This window comes from Phoxinus phoxinus (genome assembly GCF_949152265.1).
Source record: "Phoxinus phoxinus genome assembly, chromosome: 11".
Taxonomy (NCBI): Eukaryota; Metazoa; Chordata; class Actinopteri; order Cypriniformes; family Leuciscidae; genus Phoxinus; species Phoxinus phoxinus.
In genome coordinates this window covers 18,683,784-18,703,598 of record NC_136886.1, presented here as the reverse complement: position 1 = coordinate 18,703,598, position 19,815 = coordinate 18,683,784, and the positions used below count along the sequence as shown (strand labels likewise).

The window sequence follows — 19,815 nt, the reverse complement described above, 5'->3', positions numbered from 1 at the left end:
CATTTCATATTTTAGTAGTTATCATAAATTAGGTATCATTTGAAAGCTTACGATCTCAGAATTCATCCTGTGAAAACTGTTTTGAAATTGGACATTGTGTTACCATAGAAACATTACTCTAAATTATTTTATCAGGCTCCTCCCCTTTTGGGCATTATTATGTTTCATAATTTATGATCAAAATATTTTCTAATCTTGACAAAACACATATTGTCAGAAAGGTCTGAGTCTCAAGGTTCCATATTTTGTGACAGAAGTGATATTTGGACAGAAATGTATACATTTTTTATGGCAGAATGCATACAGTTAAATTCAATGGAATTCAATGACACCCGGAGGCTATTTTTGGTATTACGCCTAAACAAAATCTCATGGGAACTTCAATTTTTATTATATCAACTTCAAATTTGGAACACAACTTGGTTATATTTATGGCTTTTATTTTATAGTAATTTTATAGTAAAAAATATTTTGTAATATATATATTTTATATAAAAGAAAAATATTAAATAAATTATATTTGATTTAATGTAAATTTAAACTTCCATAACTTTTTCATACTTTAATTTTTTGAAGTTCTTTCACTTCAGCAATAATCTGCAATTTTTTCCCTTTAAAACAAGACCAAACTTAGGTCTATACTCCAAAGCATTCTTGAATTACAGCCATTTAAGCTTGAATAGTGCATTTTAATGTCCATTCTCAAAAAGGGGGGTGACAGCTAAAGGGTTAATAGATCTTTTAACGATTAATCGTGCAGCTCTAGTACGTTGTGTGCATGAGTTAGGATTAGATGTTGTAATTGCAGCATTTGTAAAGCTTCTTCATGGATTATTAAAGATGTTGATATCAGATTTTTTTGTCTTAGATGTTTACATTCACACTTAAGACAAAACCGAATGCATTGATAGTATTAGTTTGCCATGATGGACTTTTGAGTTTTGATTAAAAAAAAATTATCCATACTGAAGTACTGTGCTAGTTGAACAAAATCTGAGCTGGTGTGAGAGACTCATCAACAATAAATGCAAGCTCTTATCAGCCCTATCCAGCACATTTACATTAAATGTGATTAATGGTGGATAATTTCACATGCTTCCGTGTCAAAGTGTCTGTTATCAGATTTGTTGAACATGCGGCTTCTGTTCATGTGTGCCAAGTATGGATGCATTTTAGAACCAATTCCAAATTTGCAAGAACCGGTGATTCGATAAGACATTTTGATTCCGCTTATCGATTCCTGGGAACATTTTAATGCGATTTAAACCATTCAAGCACAAAAGACTCACGCTCTCGGTTTTAGTAGTCTTTAGTAGTCGCGAGTAGTCTTGCGCTTGAATGGATCTGTGAAGCTCTTAAAGGGACAGCAGCCTAATATTCCTGCTGCCAACTCTATAATAACACTAATCAAAGAACAAAAGACAGAAAATTAACTCGTTCTTGACTGAATAACTTTTGTAACTATTTATAAAGAGCATTGTTATTTTACATTTGATTAGTTTCTGAACCTGAATACCTGAATATCTTAAAACACTGTTTATTTCAATCGTATATTTGTTCAGTTGTATTTGTTGGGATTGCACATTATTATTATTTTTAGCGAGACATCTAGGGGGGAGTGGCTTTATTGCATCAGATAAATGTCTCACAGCCGATTGGTCCAGTTTTGGTTGGTGATCTCTAACCAATAATAAAATCTGCTCCGGAGCAGGACAGCCGTCTAGCGGAAATTACCATAGTAATGAACACTACTTAAAGCCAATACACCTTAAGCCTGAAAAACTAGAGTTTGCTCAAACTCAAACTTACCTGGGTTGGAACTAAAACCTGCTTAATGCAACAGGTCTTGAGAGACATTTAATGCATCAACATGTAAGCAAGTTGTTATTGCATCTGACTAATAATGAAAGAAGGTAATATTGTGGTTTTTAAAAACACATACAGTACAGTGATTTTCATAAAGCGTTTGTAGAACTGACCAGGAAAAGTCTCACATTTGCCATGGGTTTCCCCACTACTAAGAGCCAGGAAAGAGACACTTCCTGTTCTAATTCTACTCTAATCCCTCCATCACCCTCCCCCTCTTGAAGATGGGCAGGTTGCTTTCACCAGACCAATAAAAACAACATGCATTTAAACACACCATACCATAAACGTACATTGAATTGAAAAACCTAAAAAGAGTCAACAAATGTTTTGGTTTGATCTGTTCACAGTCACACCAAGAACAATATCTATAACGATAACTATAAACAAAGTTTTAAAAATCGTTCTAACTGGGAGTCCACTCAGTCCACACCAAAACTATAGCAATAAGGATACAGAGGAACAATACTGTTGGAATCACTTTAGATGAACAATAAAAACAATCAAAATACTTCCTTCTTTAAAGCATGTGATGCAATTATGTTCAAGGAACTTAACTGCAGTGCACTTAGAATAAACAAGCGTCTACCATTGGTGTAGTAGACTGTAATATAGTTATCGGTTTGGCCTTAACCAAGAACAGGGAATACAGCTGGTGAGACGGTAACAAATGCATGCATCTACAGAGAAACTAAAGACATTCAAAATGCAAAAGTCATCCCCTGAAGCACTGCTAAAAAAATACAGCTTTATAATCATGAGTCTGCATTCATCATTTCAAGTCCACAAAGAGTCACACTAAAATATGTCAAACCACAACGCCATGAGCCAAATACAACACTTAAACACACAGAGATGCAAAGACAGACACTCTTGCCATATTGTTTCTTTGAATTAATTTATGATTAACTTGGCAGGTCATATTATACTACTGCAGTATTATCAATAATAAAGTTCAAAGGGAAATAAAGACAGCCGCATAAATAAAGAGTTCTTTCAGTAACCGGCTGATGGTATAAATAAGAAACAACATAAAAATTCAAAAGCAAGCAAAAAGGCAACCTATAAAACCATCTATTTTGGATAATCCCTTAAAATCCTGGCAAATCATTAACATTGGTCTTTGTTGTGATTTTGTTTTTTTTCAAGAGTATATTACAGGGTAGAGTATCATCCATGGATAACTGTTGTTTTGGAAACAAAGCCCTTGGTTGTACAACCACAGTAGGGCAAAAAAAAAGTGCTTTTGTTGTACAGTGACAGTATTCGACAGTAATAACATGGTGCTTGAACGCATACCATTATACTGATGATAACAATATTGATATAACATGTTATTTACATGTACCTCAACAAGGTTCAATGACTGCTATGGTATTACCACAGCCCAAAAACATGATATTGCCATGGTACCATGTTGGATACATTGTTTCTTAAAGACAATGCCAAACTAGATTTGCAATACGCCCTAGCCACACATGAGATTTAATAGCAAACAATCATGATAGAGTTGGTATGTTTGATTCATTTTCATGCATTGGTTCAGTCTATCGGTTTACATCAACCGGCTATTTTTTCAATAAAAAGTCTTACATGAAATTTATACATTTTAGTACAAAAAAATGTATGTAACTTCTACTTTTTTATGGATTGCTGTATACATGCAAAAGAAAAAGATTAAATATGGTTCCTCTTTATCCTGACGAAGGCATGTAAAGACGCAACGTGTAGGTGGATATGTCACCAATTTTAATGTTTAAGCCATCAATGAAATAAAGGCTTTTTAACTTTTTTCTACTTATTTCGAGTGCCTTGGAGTTCCTAAGTTATATGGTTCCTCTTTATGTTCATTTAGTGAAAACGCATTATTTTTAACTAGATTTTTACTATTCTAGTACTTGCATTAGAAATTACTACTTGCATTAAATTTTTTTAATCTTTTTGGAACTTATGGTTCCTCTGGTTGAATGACTAAAAGGAATCCCCCGTTTTAAGCCATTTCGGTACAAATAAAAAAAAACATGGGGATTTACATTTAATATTGTTAAATGGCTGGAAAATATCAAGATAGATCAAATAGCCCTAGTAATATGACAAAAAAAAAAAAAAAACTTGGTAAGTTTTTGTCAGTGATTAAAAACAAATATACAGCATACAAAAGCTAAAGAGACATAGATGGAGATGAAGGAGTGAAGTCAGCCATACCTACGACCTCCTCTGGGTCCTTCACCACTATGTGTGCGTTCAGTTCCTGAAGCTCCTGATGCAGCTCCTCCACCTTCTTGTTGGACTTTTTAAGCATGTTGTCCACATAAGCCAGACTCTTTTTATCTGTGGTCACCTTCCTCAGGTTCTCGGCTCCTTCTTTGATCTTCAGCTCTTTGCGGATCTCTCGTTTTATCTGATCCTTGATCTCCTCCAACTTTTGTTGGACCATAGTGTCTGAGAGGTCCAGATTATGGCCAAGACCCAGACGTTCCGAAACCATCTGACCCCGAGTGTCACCCTGAGGAGCAGGAGAGAGAAAAAGAGAGCAGAAATGTTTACAATTATCTGAAGCGTTCATAGACATGGAATGCATCCTGGAATGTAGCATCGTTCTCAAGATGCAACGTAATGGCAAGTTCTCAAAATAATAAGTGGTTTGCATTCTCGGAGTAATATCCTTCGATGCTGCAATGATGGGAATTCACTTTCACATACACGGTGGTGCATGATCCGGTTCAGGTTGTTATGCAATGGAATAAAGCACTAGCTAATCAGCTTGAGGAGGACCAGAAAGCTCCCAAGAACAATGAAACACCTTTAGACAAGCACAAGGGTCAATGACAAACAAGAGTGTACATGATTGAGATAAAAAAAAAAAAAAAAAAAGTGTAAAATACATACCAAGTTTTATAGAATTGTAGTTTGGAGTTAGAAAAGGAGTTGGTTTTATTTGATTTTGAAAAATTCTTTACAAAATGTTTAAATTTAATAACTCTAAAAATGTATTGCGTTATAAACATCAAGGCAAAAATAACTTGCACCTTAAATACAAGGGACCATACACAATTGAACCATTTTCAAAAATGTTTAAACATAATTATGCATAGCCTATAATGATATTAGGGCTGCAACAACTACCGGTAATCAATACAATATTTCAACAATAAATTTGATTGCAAGGTGTGCAGACGCAACAACTCGATTAGTCACGTCGCAATCAGTAAGTTAGTCAGAAATTGCTTGACGCATCTGCAAACCCACAAGGTTTTGTTCCATGCAAGCCGCATGCTCATGAATCCTTTCATTATAACCAAAGTGTAATCACGATGATTTCTTGTACAATTAAAGGGGACATATTTTGCCTATTTTTACAAGTTTCAGCTCAAAATACCCTACAGATAATTTATTATACCATGTTGAAAATGGCAATTTATGGCTGGGAGAAAAAACATGCTGTTTTTGTGTGCGTCTCGTTAAATGCAAAAGATCTGCTGCTCCCCACCCCGTTTCCAGAATAGGGCGGAGTCTTTTCATCTATGCTTAGGATAACTATGGCGATAAGAATTCAGGAGAAACAATCACTGTCAACGAAAAAGTGGTGTTCAGCACTACAGTAAAGGCTATGTAGCCTATGAACAGGAGTCGTACACTGATAAAGGAGTGTAACCTGCTGAATGTGTAGTCAGCAGAAGAACAGCAGAAAAAATAAATAAATAAAAAGTAGTTGCAACGGCGTTCAAGTGTGTGAATACCGGTTAGCGCTCTTGCCCTAATAAAGTGTAATCGAACAGCAATTACAGAACAGAATTGTTCTTCTTCAGACCGTCACCGTTGGAACACAAGCCCAACATAGAAGTTGCTCGTTATAGAAAAGCACCTTTTCAGCTGACTGAATCACAATTTTTATCATTAGGGTGGTTGTGTACACACACTGCCGACATTTATATTCAAACACCATGTAACAGTGAATCTTGCTTAATAGGTCCCCTCTATGACTGCTTTTTTGATTATATAGGTTTTTGCATGAGTGCAGAGCTTGCACTTTAGAGATTGACATACTGATTACAAATGGAGGGCCCTTGTCTTGCTTATCACCTATTCACAACCTGAATACTGTTTATTAACCTGAAAAGTTTAGTTTCTCATGCAGATAAGTACACTACAAAGTTTCTGGATTGACAACCATATTTAAAATGCGTGTTTGAATTGTAAACTGGAAATACTTAATTCAACAGTTTTTGCTCTGGTACCTGAATTGGTCCAGAGAACCACAATTGTATTGTTTTTGGTACCGGCAACTATACTGAAATCTTGGTACTGTGATAGCACTAATGTGCAATGCTTTATAAGCCATTTACCATACAGTCTTCAGGGCGGTTGTCCGCATCCATCCAACACAACTAGACATCAAACTGCTTTTCCAAGGTCAAAGCATATATCAAAACAAGTTCAACTGAGAATAATTTTCCACCTTAGGTCGGTTCACAGCCTTCTCACTACAGCATGGCCTGCCCTGTATTCTCAAAGTTCACACAAACATGCCTGCGCGGTGAATAAGAAGACCCCTCCTGAGAAAGATTTATAGAGACACAGCAAACATGGGGTTTGGCATTCAGAGCGTGTGTTATCAGCAGGGTGGGGTCAGCGCACACAGATCACTGACCGAGGAGCCCAACTGCTTCAAATCAACTAGATGTGGCCACACAGAGCGAAAAACAAGTGGTGTTATTTAAACTAGTGGCTTTCTGAAAAAAAGGGAAGTATAAACGTCTGGAAGGTCACCACAAGCTTTTAAGTGTAACAGTCTATAAATCGTAAAGCTATAGACCATTTCTGGAAGAAATAATGTCAGTATCAGTACTGGGTAGAAGAAAAAAAATGGATTCCTCAATGCATCATGATTCTTCTAGGGCTGCAACTACCGTATTTTCCAGACTATAAGTCGCACTTGGCAGTTGGCACTATTTTTTTCATAGTTTGGCTGGTCCTGCGACTTATAGTCAGGTGCGACTTATATATAAAAATGTATTTATACTGACTGACATGAACCAAGAGAAAACATAACCGTCTACAGCCACGACACGAGAGGGCGCTCTATGCTGCTCCTGTAGCCTACCCCTGAAAAAAATTAACTGAAAACTGTTAACTGAAACATTAACTCAAAGACAACTGAGAAAGACTGAACACAAACAAAATGCCACCAAAAGGAAAAATCCTATTCTGCAGATTACAAACTGCAGGTAGTAAAATATGGGAGTCAATGGAATATACGTTTGTGTGTGTGTGTGTGTGTGTGTGTGTGTGTGTGTGTGTGTGTGTGTGTGTGTGTATTTTTGATTAATCGAAGACATAATTGACCCTTCACAGGGAGCTTGATTGACAGGTGATGTAAACAATCATACTTCACCATCCGCCATTTTGTGTGCACACTTTTGAGTGCACTCACGCCTTTCCGCGGAATTGACACAACATTGACATTCCTTCTTATGTTCATTCATGTTTATTTGATGCTATAAATTAACTAGAAGGAAGAGATGATCGGTTCACGAGCAGCTTTAACTGATGCTCTACAGCAATCTGTCAGACACATTAAAGAGCCACAAAAATGGTATTTATTGTTTAAATTTCTTTTAAAAATGGCCAAATTTTAAAGGTGAGACTGTTTAATATCAAAAGTAACCTGATCTCTCCTGTCTGTCAGCGTGTTGTCACTTGTCAGTGTCTTCTCTGCTCCGGCGTGAGAGCGGCGTAGCTTGTCGAACATAGCATCAGTAACTAAAGGGTGCGGGTCTTTGCGAACGGTCAATTAACAGTGATCATAGTGCTGGGCGGTATACCATTTCATACCGAATACAGGTGTTTATTTTTTTTATATGGATTTTTAATATAACGCAATACCGGTGTACATCGTTTATAACAACGATCGGAACACGACGCTACACTATTTAAGAGGGGTCTCTTTCACAGTTGCACTGTGGTGAGGAGGGCACAGCTACTAATGGTTAATTCACATTGCCAGTGATTTTCCAGAATCAAAGTTCACACACAACCCGTAAAAATCCCGTAAAGACAAGTGACATCGATGTGACGTCTCAGCAGCGTCTTAAGTTTGCTTATGAGCTGCAATTTTAAACCACGCTTGTGCATTTTATTTTCTCTGATTCGATCATAAACTACCGCATTACGTACCGTTTCACTAGCTGGCGAACAATCCCGGCTTCAGCGTCATCATTACGACACGGCATTGATTGCGGCTTTTGTTAACAGCGCGCTTTCCGGGACTGAACACGGCAATGTTACTAGGTCCCCAACCCGGCATCGATCCCGGCATCAATCCCGGGTCGTGTTTGCGTTCACAAAGAAACCACATTTTAGGGCATTCTAAGTCATACCGCCCAGCACTAATTGATCATTATCAAATTTTGCCGCATATCTGACAAAATGCATTCAATTTCTCATTTTATGCACAGATCTCTTTTGAAATATAACAATGCTTTTTTTTTTTTTTTTTTATTCATTTAGCTGACGCTTTTATCCAAAGCGACTTACAATTGCTATATATCAGAGGTCGCACGCCTCTGGAGCAAGTAGGGGTTAAGTGTCTTGCTCAGGGACACGTTGGTGTCTCACAGTGGATTCGAACCCGGGTCTCTCACACCAAAGGCATGTGTCTTATCCATTGCGCCATCACCACCCCAAAGTGTGATGTTCTGTCAAAGTGTGGTGTTTAAAAGTTTTTTAAATGCAAGTACATTAACCACACAGAATTGCACACAGCCGCATGTGAAAAATATATGAATTTTACTTGTTTCAAAGTATTTGAAAGCAGCCTTTTGTCAGAGTTTGATTTTTAATAACAGGCCGACCAATAGTGGATTTTACCGATACCGATATTTAAGTTTGACCGTACATGCCGATAACCAATTATTCAAAAAAACTAAACAAAAACCACTCCAAGTAAAACAGTGCTGAACTGAAATGTGCTAAATAAAATATAAATATGAATATATTAAAACGAGAAGTTCTACAGAACGAACTCTACAGAAAATAATTTTAAACAGTAAAAAATTACAGGTCAAATGGGTTTCTTTAGCTATAGCCTAACCTAGAAACATAAGTAAATTTCATAGGTAACACTTTGTAAGTCCCATTTGTTAGCAAGGATGTATTAGCTAGCTTTCATGAACTATATGCATTATGCAATATAAAATATACGTTTTTACTGCATTAATATGAGCAATTCAATTGAACCTTTATCATTCATGTTAGTTAATGGTACATTAAGGTAATAACAGATCAAATACAAATTTAAACTCAGGTCATAACAGATACAAGACAAATTTAAACTCAATTTCAAATGTATTAGTAAATGTTGAAATTAACCAACTAACAATGAATAATACTACTACAACATTTATTAACCTTAGTTAATGCTAAAAATGGAATATTGTAAAGTGTTACCATTTCATATAAATCCAAAGAGTCATGCTTAAAGATAGCCATTAAAATTTCATAAATATAAACCTATAGCCTATTACATGTATAGGCTAGTCTCTCAATTTATTTGCTTATATTTTAGAACACTTGATGATTATCTAATAAAATAACAATATGTATTGTAGTGAATAAAAAAGAACTGAAATCGAATGCGTTTCTGAAATGTTTCTGTCGGCTACATGAACAATGTTGAGAAATCACGTCACTAGCTTTAATGCAACTTCGCCTGCTAATGAATGCATAAAAGTGACCAGCTGGATAAACTAATGCAAATAGATGTTAACAATTGCAACATAAAACGTTTGGGTGAAGTTTGCGTCCATGTGTTTGTCACATTGACAACGCAGTGCTGAAGTGCTAGTCTCTCCCCTGTGAAGGATCCCTTTACCACTCTACAGATTGTATTGTAGAGTGGTAAGCGTTGTCGTGATAATTTCAGTTTCGCGTATCTACCCCACAGTGATACAATTCTGTCTAAAAAAATTTAAGGCCAGACAAGTAGTTTGTTAAGGCTTGGTTTGTAGGGAATTACAAACCTGCGCACATATATTAAAATGTGCATAACTGTAGAATCAATTCTTAATGCGCACGTCAGCGCCATCAGCGTTTCTCACAGGCGTTTAAAGTATGTGTCGAGAGAACAATGTGCAGTCTCTAATTTAACAACTAATGATCTTTGTGACGGAAGTGAATCAATCAAAACTAACTTCAGCTGGAAAATATCTTTATTCAAGAACCGCTATAAAGCCAAACCAATCTCTGTTACCTTAAATTATCCGTTTATCACTGTAAAGCCGCTTTGAAACAATCTGGATTGTTAAAAGCGCTATATAAATGAAGATGACTTGACAATGTTTTACTTGTTCTGTATTCATACCGTTTCACTGTCAGTGTTTTAAATGCGCATCTGAAGTGTCCAGCGCTCTGCATGAAGCGTGTTTTTACACAGCCTCATGTACACAGCCTCACTTTCCTGTATGCCAGCCCTATATGCGTATAGTGCCAAGTTGACGCTTCCTAGCTGCAGATTGCTTTACTCTCGCGTCACCAGTGTAATCGCAGCTTTTGCGGTTAAATATTGTTTTTATCATATTGCGATATCGCGATTCGCAAATGCAATTAATCGTTCAGCCCTAATAGTTATTATAAATGCTTAATCTTTTTATTTTAGGCATTTCAAGTGAAATTTGACACAGAATTAGGCAACTCGCCAAAAATTCCTTGTGACTCCTCAATCAAAACTCAATCAACTTGTCACACATTAATCATAACAAAAAAGGGTAAATAAAACGTGTGCATAGTTTAATGAGCATAAACCAAACAATACAGAACTGGTTCTTACCAAGAAATGGACGATACCAGCTGTGCACACAGACCCCAACAAAAAACTCAAGCAATCTTAAAGATACTTAGAACTCTCTTGAAACATACATTCCCACTCCAAATGTAAAACTATAAAGCAGCACAGAGCTCCAACAAGGACAGCCTGTGAATGTGGAAAGTGAAACCAATCCAGCGTTTAAGCTAGTTTTGGCAGCGAAGAGTTCCATTCAAGATATAGCTGATGTCGGATAAGCCTTAATGTTAAGCTATTGCTAAATGACGGCAACTCGGACGGAGGTCATGGTGGTCTTAAAATAACGAGGGTCAAAGACTAACTGCCTAGTTCCAGCTTAAATATCCTTCCTCAAATTCAACCAATCAGAACCACACAAAATACTCAATTAAATCTGGCCACATGAGAAAGTTGCTTGTTCTGTGTGTAGATTTAGAATTACGGTCAAATTTTGACCGAAATTTCGCAAGGAAAAAAGTCGATTGTGTATTATCATTAGTGTAGCACAGCTCACACTAGGGCTGCACGATAAATCACGATGAAACCGCACGCGATTTGGCAAAGGCTGCGATTATTTTATGCGGAGCACGGCTGGAACAGTAGTAAATGCTGCTCCATCTGAACGCCAGAGGGTGCTCTCACGCAGACACTGCAAACATGCAGCCTATAATCATGCAGAGAAAATAAACATTTCAAAATAGAAATAGAAAGTGCTACGGTTTAAAAGTGCTTCCCTGAACTGATGGCTGAAGTAGCTCCATGTCTGGGCTGTTGTCGGAGCATTGACCGGGGAGAGTGTTGGGGGGAACAGGCCTACTTTTCTTAAAGAAAAAACTCTAGGCCTATGCTTCTATCTTTTCATTGTTCGTCGTCTGTTTTCTTGTTTTTATTTTGCTGATGCTGATTGCCGTGGGCTCATTTACACTAGAGGTCTTGATGCCCAATTCTGATTTGTTGCCTATATCCGATTTTTTTGACCATCCGTTTACACGTTCTTTAAATTGTGACCCATATCCGATTTATGTGTTTACACTTGACATAGATGGCTAGTATGGCAGCGCCACTTAAGAGCCTGCAGATTTTCAGGACTCACAACCGCATTCAGCAACGGTATCAAAAATGGTGATGTCAACACCATCGGAGAGTTTTTACACAATAAGTTTTATCACAATATTACACTAATCGAGGCGCGAGTTCATCCATCATATATTTTAAACAAACAACAAGGACTTTAAATGCGTAGTAACCAAGTGCAGAGTACGTTTAAGCCGCGCGCCTCGCACCTTCGGTGGATCTACGGATGAACGCAAATCATTTCTCCGTCTCCGTGAGTAAACTAAACCTGTCATGATTATTAGGGATGCACGATATATTGGCCACCATATCGGTATCGGCCGATATAGGTTCATTTTAATGTTATCGTCTGCCTGATAAGAACATTTAGCTGATATATTAGCCTAGTTATATTTCCTTCAGCTGAGACTCTTCAGATGTGCACTGTTTGCCTTGAAAGTTTTGAATTACTTTAAATATTATTGGAATCAGTTAAAAAAAATCTAAATAGAGTTAAGTGCAACATATAGGCTACATAAAATAGGCTATAGAGAATATTATAATTGTGTGCTTGGGACATGGCTTTTAATGAAGAAACTTTTGTTTTTGCTCTCACAAATCACCCAATATCGGTTATTGGCTTTCAAAAATAAAGAATGATCAGTATCAACTAAAATGTTTACATCGGTCGATCCCTAATGATTATACAGTTCATTGTGGCTCTCACATTATATGACGTGGCAAACAACTAGCCTAGTACGGGTTTGACGATAATGTGTTTGTGAGCCCTGCAAATGTGCAGGTGTCAATTCGGTTATAGAATGGGGTTGTCACACTAAAAAACTAAATGCTGTATGAACGCTACCATATTAAGCTGTGCTGCCATACTAGCAATTAGCATCTGCTCTAGAGTTTTGACATATGCTCATAACATATACAAATGTACATGAAAAAAGAAAGGAAGAAATAAAGAACAAAAGTACATTGGCCATGTCTATCAGTTGGATTTTTCTCCAGTAACAAACGCCCCAAAACAAATCCACTCACAGGGAACAGTTTGCATAGCAAACTCCCATACAGCAAACAGCAGGTTGACGCATGGCCTGAGACAGAAAGACTGTCAGACCATATACCTGTACAAGACTTCAGACTTAATTTACTCTATTGCGATTACAGGGGCAGATGATCCATTAATAAAGACTTTTCTGTGCTTTTTCTTTCTTGTAGAATGCCATGTTATGACCTTAAAAGTCAAAACACTTCTACTATTGTGCATGATAAGTAAACTAATACGCCAGCTCCAAATGTATGGCTTTTCTTCAGATAGCAGTAGCTCACCTGCTACTGCATTGCACTTGTGTTTGGTGTAGGTTATTTGTTATACTATAACCGGAGATTATTAACCTTTTAAACTAGACATTTCATATTCAGCAAGTACAAGAAATTATCTACATAAGCGGAATCTCTGAAACGGCTGTTCCTCAGTGCGGTCAAGAGTTGTTTCAATGAGACACATACTGGACAATAGTGATGATAACAGAGAGAGAAAGGCTGAAACTTATACAGAAGATTCATTCTCTCTCTTTGACATTCTGAGTTCCTCTCTATGAGAAAATTACATTGATTTTAATGTATCTAAAATTATGCAGCCATGGTGAGCATGAGTCTTTTAAAAAACAAAAAATAATAATTGCTTTAGAGTTTGGTTCACTGATAAGGCTAAGTGAATCAAAGTAGGGGTGCGCCGATCCGATATTCGGTATCGGTATTAGTCCGATACTGGCCAAAATCACTGGATCGGATATTGCATGAATCGCGGAAGTATAACCCGATCCGATACGATCACGTCCCTTAGTCCTAAATTGTCATACAAATGCTTAACAACACCTGAGACATGCCGTAAAGAGAGATGAGCAACATGCGTCACGCAGGGTTGCCAGATTTTAACATACAAATGCCGCCCAATTGCTTCTTAAAAATAGCTAATCGCGTTTCGGGGTGGGAGAGACCGCGGACTTGGCAACACTGGCATCACGTGAACGGTAGCTAGAGGTGAGTGAGGTAAGCGAGCCCTCTCAGCAATTGTCCCTCCAGAAAAACGCGATTATGCATGATTCAATGCAAAATCAGCCAAAGTCCTCATATTTATGCGGGAGGCGCATTTTTTCAAATACGTCGCACTTTCGCCGTTTGCGGGCTTGCATGATTTCATAATCCCCGCATTTTCGTTGCAAAAAATCTTAGCAGAAATTTGAAAAATGTTGCGTTTACACACAAGCGCAGCCATTTGCCCTGTTGCCATGGGAACGTTATGAATCAATGTTTTGTAAGTTTGAGCCATGTGTTTATTAAGGTCTGAAATAAAACAAGATGAGAACTTAAATATTCCCAGCACTTTATGTGAGGTAGTATGCTTGCTTATCATAGTAATAAGAAATTAGGCTACTCTTTACATTAAAGTAGTAGCCTAGTGAATAGGGTGTTGGGGGAATTTTTTTTTTTTTTTTCATCAAACCGCAGTTTTTGCAAGTTCCCGCAATTTTTGCAACTTCCCGCAATTTCATTGCATAAATATCCCGCATATTCCATTGCATTTTTTTAAGAAAACGTGCCGCATAATCAAGGATTTTTGCCCACAACAATCACAAAAAAAACTCCACGTTTTTCTGGAGGGACTTAATTATTAAGTTATGTCAGCTGTGTGGAATATATGGTATTGTATCGGTTATAGATCGGTGTGTGGTATCGGTATCGGACATGAAAAAGTGGTATCGAGCCACCCCTAAATCAAAGCTCTGCTCTAATAATTATTTTGCATTGCATTCAGGTTAATATTGCTATCTATTGTTACATTATTGCATGCATATAACTACATATTACAATAAATAAACAGAATAATAGCAAACACACACAGCAATTAAAATATATTTATAATATAAAATATATTTTAAAAAATATAAATGTGTTTCATATATTTTTATTATTTTACAATATCACAAAGTTTCCATCATGTTCAAGTTTACTTTTGTGATTATGAAAACTGCACATAAATTCAAAAACCAAGTTAAAAACTGGAAGAAACAAGAGCTTGAACATGTGAAGACCTCCACAAAACTATGCTGGAACTCCATGACATCATCAGTGACTGCCCAGTCCTTTGAGACTCCACCCACTGAAGGGAGAGTCATGAATGAGCTCAGAGCCGAGGGTTTGAGAATCATCCTTTTAGTTTTATCTCAGAGCTCATCCTATTATGGTTTTACCATGACCCCCAGGACCAACAGCAGTGAGTAGAATCTCCTCTAACCCACTACCGTATCTGCTCCGTTACCTTTACCACGGCAGTTAACACACTCACAGCGAACACATAAGCCAATAGCCTAGAGTCTAGACCTTATGCTCCGGCACGGATCACTCAGGATACGTCTTGCTTTATAGAACTAGATTAGCCTAAACAAAGTAAATATGGTGTTTTGCCAAGTAAAAATGAGGGTTAAAGGACAGACGGACAAAAAAATGCATTTGCTCACTCTACACGGTTCTTAAACGGTCTGAGGGGGAGCATGGGATGCATGTTTGCCTAGCAAGTAGCAACTAGTGGTTAAATTTCCAATTTTAAGCACATTAGACATTTCATATTAAATGTAATAATTTTAAACAATTTAATTAATAATAAATCATTCATAAATATTAAATATTCAAACAGTTCAACTTTGCTACCTTATTTACTTTTTTACTATTCATCACAGGGAACAAATTTGGCACCAGGTTGACCCATAGGCTAACCCATGATTTATTTATTTTTTTCTTACAGCATTTGACTTCTAAAGAATACAGTCACCCGGGGGATCTAGGCCTATTATTTTTAACAGATTTGAGATTTTAATAGATTTTTAGATTTTAGTCATGGAATTAAAACTTTTTTAATGATTTTACAGCTTTTGAATATTATGGATGCAATTAAGATACACGATTTACACACACTAGCCTACATTTAGATTTTTTTTTTTATAGGGTAAGCAATCTGTAAGAAATTAATTGGTATCAATGTTGAGATGCAATATGATCAACAACTGAAAACTATGACATGATACAAAATACACATCTAGTCCTCAAATTCTGTCAAGTAAAGTAAAGTTCACTGCTAAACTGTTATAGTCAGATTAAAACTAAACAAACATAGGCTAAACCCTGTAACTTGACCGCTCTGACATTTATCTCCACAGAAGTCCATTTCATGTACTTCTTTATTGTAACTTCCTATAGCATTTGTATTCTGCAAACTGTTACCTACAGCTATATTTATATTTATATTTATTTGCAATTGATTACAATGGAATATTGGGCAGTACATTGCAGCCTATTACGTGACTGCATGCAGCCAGAGCACAACGGATTGAAACCAAAACCAAAGGTAGTACAAAACAACGAGACGTCATGGCCAAACGCATTCATCTGACAAAAAAATAAATAAAACCAATTGAATACCATTGAAGTGTCAAACAGTGCACAGCTTGTTTTTTGTTGGCTAGTAACTAGCCTAATCAATACTAGCCTATTTTAATACATTTGAAATATGCTAAATGTATAAAAAAAAAGATATTCTAATAAAAAAAAAAAAAAGCTTATCCTTACATCCTCTTCCCTCAGCTCTACAAATAACTTCCCACCCAAAGACTGTGGAATTTCTGAGCTAATGCCTCTCTCTCCTTCAGTAACTGGTGATTTGGCTCCAGATAAGGGCCATGCCAAAGAGGATACCTGTCCCACACTCCAGCCAAAACCAACCCACTGGAGTACATCTGAACATTCAAACTAAGAGTATCAGCTAACTTGCTGGGGTTCAGTTGTGCCTCGCTGCAATTAGATGGGGAGGAGACAACCCAAACACAGTAATCCAGTTATTTTGTTGATTTGAGAGGGAATAGTTTGAGTTTATAAAGGATCATATTGCAAGTGCCTGATTTGAACTTTCTATAGGCCTACTACTACTTTACTGGTTGTTATTAATTGATTCCATCTTGGGGTTTGAAACATGTCTCATTACAATGACAATGTTGCTGTACAATGGGTCACACATTAAATGAATAAATTATGTAAAGGGTTTAGGCTAGCTAATTAGTCAAAAAGCCAAAACAGCACAACATGTCATATTTGATTAAACATGCCTTACAACAAGAAATAAACATATCAGACACAAACTTTGGTAAGATTACCAAGTGAAGACCGTCAACAGCTGGACTAAAACCCTGACGTAAGACAAAATACTAATTTACATCCATTCGCAAAAAGGCAGTTTATACTTTTCCCTCATTCCCAACTAAATCAAACATGGCATTTTGTTCAGGTTTGCTCTTGACGTCAGTTTTACTACTATATTTTCTTGAAGTAACTTCCATCGTTTTTAGAAACGCGTTTCATAGACAGCAGGCAAACAAACACTGACATTGCCTCACAGTGAATTCAGAAGTGTTTCAGGGAGTTGCCAGGGTGGAATCATTCAGGATATGTTACTAATAATAGATTTTACTCCAGATTTCCCCTCGCGACACAGACACGAAAGAGAGGTTCGCTGCTCCACAGTTTACATTTATTTTGTGTGCACATATTCACTTGTTAAGCCAAATGTTTTTAATCATTTAATATTTCCTTCCTGAAAACAGCTCATATGGGGTTTAAAGGAACGAAAGGACATTATTAGTCTATTTAGACAGTAACGTTATGCATGCAAAAAGAAAACGCCTTTAACGTACTTTTCAAACAGTCAACATAGCAAATAACGTGAAAAAAGAAACTAAGTTAAGAACATCATAATTTAAAGCTACATTATGCGAACCAGCACACAAGTAACTTACAAAACAGCAAACTGCTGTTCTGAATGCTACTGGAGTTATGTAAATACAATATCGTTATAACTGATACAGTACACTGTATTTACAATCAAACGGATAGTTTAACTATAGTTATGGCCTGGGATTAAAGCAACAGTTGGTCTCTGTGTCAATATTCCTAGGCCACATTTAACCCTTTCAGACACAGTTAAAAGTCACTATCTAATCCTTAAGATAAGTGTTGAAATTTTAAAGTAGTAAACAGATGAAAACATGGATGCCGAGATCAAAGTGTGTTGATGTTGAAGCGCGCGGTAAGTAAATAAAAGATAAAATAATTCTCTCACCTGCACGGAATCGGCCGCCATCTTGCCTCTTAATAACTTTGAATCAAACTCAAAGAAAGCAAAAAGGAGGAATGTCTGTATGAAGTTAAACCTCTCCACTTCTCTCCAAGTTAGCTCGTATTTCTTCCTGGTACTGAAGAAAACACATCGGATCCACGACTTGAGCTATTCCATAGCGCAGCCGGTAAACTTCCCAATTCCCATGACGCTGCCGAAATATCCTTGTTTTATGTGTAAAAAAGCAATTGGGTAAAAGCTTTAAAAGTTTCAAGAAATCGATGCAATAGTTTTCCGGGACAGATCCACGATTAGAGACGCGGACATGCGAGTGTTTTGAATGCGTGTATTGTTGAACACGCTCCTCTCCCCTGCTCTCCCAGCTGGAGTCAAATCCTACACTTCCAGTCATGTGATCAGAAACTCGCAAGCATTTTCCCATGAGTGTCCATGCACACTGCCAAATATAGAGTTTAAATAATTCTTGCTGTATATTTACTAGAGCGTCGTATCAGATTACGTCAGAGCTTAAATGTTTGATAATTACAAAAACGCACAGGGGCAAAATTCCAAATTTGTGGAATTACATTTTTACACAAGGCTGATACTAGGTGTGGGGCTATGTGTATTCTGTAGGCTTTAACCTGTCAGAAATGTATTATGTTTTATTTAAGAAATAGGCTATTGTTTATTTATAACATTTATACAGGGATTTAAGTTAAGCACGACATATTTGTAGTGCTTAATAATAATATAATATAATGCAACATATTATATTACATTTTATAATATTATTAGAATAATTTAATAAAATATAAAAGTATATAATTATAATAACGCGTATTGTTATAAATTATAATTTTTCTATTTCCTATTTCCTAAAAATCATCCTATTTCCTAAATGTCTTTCATAAAAGACAAAACAACAGTTTTTCTGTTCTGCAGCAAGTTTTTTACCAAGCCCAGGCACAAATATAGGCCTATATGTATGTAAATCGTTTGGTTTGACAGCTGCATACTGAAATAAGAGCAAAGAATAATACACCCATTGTAAGGACTGCGAGCTTGCGGATTCATCTTCTCACATTTCCTCAGATTTCCCTCTCCTCTTTATTAATGAACCCGACAATATTTTATGTTTTAAGTTTATATAGATCATTAAAATAGCTCTGTACATTGTTCATAAATCTGTTCAGCCTTCTTTTCCTCTTTTTTCTGAGCTAGCTTTGGTTTGAATTCGGTTCATACCATAAGGAGTCATCTCCTGTTTGAAACCTAACCACCAAGTCTTTCAGACTTCCCAGCTTCCAAAGAGCTAAGAGCTTAAACTTCCTGTGGTAACAATTGGGCTTCCTGTGTTAGACCATGTGTTTCTCTATCACATATGATAATCTGCTGTTGCTTTTATAATAGGTTACACCAATAAGCTCAATAAAGGGGTTTAGACATCGGACTAAAACATGGAATGACAATAGCGTCCCAAGAGTTCCTCATTTAGAATGACAGTGTATTATGGATTTCTATGGCACAATTAAGAAAAAAGACTCCCTGTTGTATAGGCTACCGCATGAGGAAGCATTACCTTGCATAGCATTACCTTAAAACGGCTGTTCTAATAAATTTGTTATAAGGTGCTTTTAACAGCTGAATGGAGATGAGAACAGTACCATAAAAGCATAATGCTCTGTGCGTTCACAAGGGAAAACCAGTAAAACCTGTCTCTGGGGCAATAGGGGTAATAATAGCAATTGATTATTTATTTTTTTATCTATGTTGCAATGGGAGCAGGTTGGCTTTGTGTCATGAGTCATGACTAGAAGGCAAGCAATTGATGTGTCATATGTGAAGGATGGATTCTCTCACTATAGTGTCAAATGGGAGACAGTACAGATAAGGTTAC

General features: G+C 36.7%; 1 protein-coding gene across 2 annotated transcripts in view; it reads right to left on the bottom strand.

Annotated features, from left to right (window-relative positions):
* The window catches only part of pkn2b (protein kinase N2b), a 43,741-nt gene extending 25,378 nt beyond the window's left edge, over positions 1-18,363 (bottom strand). Inside the window, exons 1-2 of one of the 2 annotated variants that reach the window (XM_079627564.1) lie at positions 17,919-18,363; positions 4,072-4,372 (exon numbers count right to left, since the gene is read on the bottom strand). In XM_079627564.1, the coding sequence (XP_079483690.1) occupies positions 4,072-4,372; positions 17,919-17,939 (322 nt within the window). In that variant the 5' untranslated portion in view covers positions 17,940-18,363. The remainder of the gene's footprint in view (positions 1-4,071; positions 4,373-17,918) is intronic. The other variant, XM_079627565.1, reaches the window with a different exon arrangement.
* Positions 18,364-19,815: the final 1,452 nt, after the last annotated feature.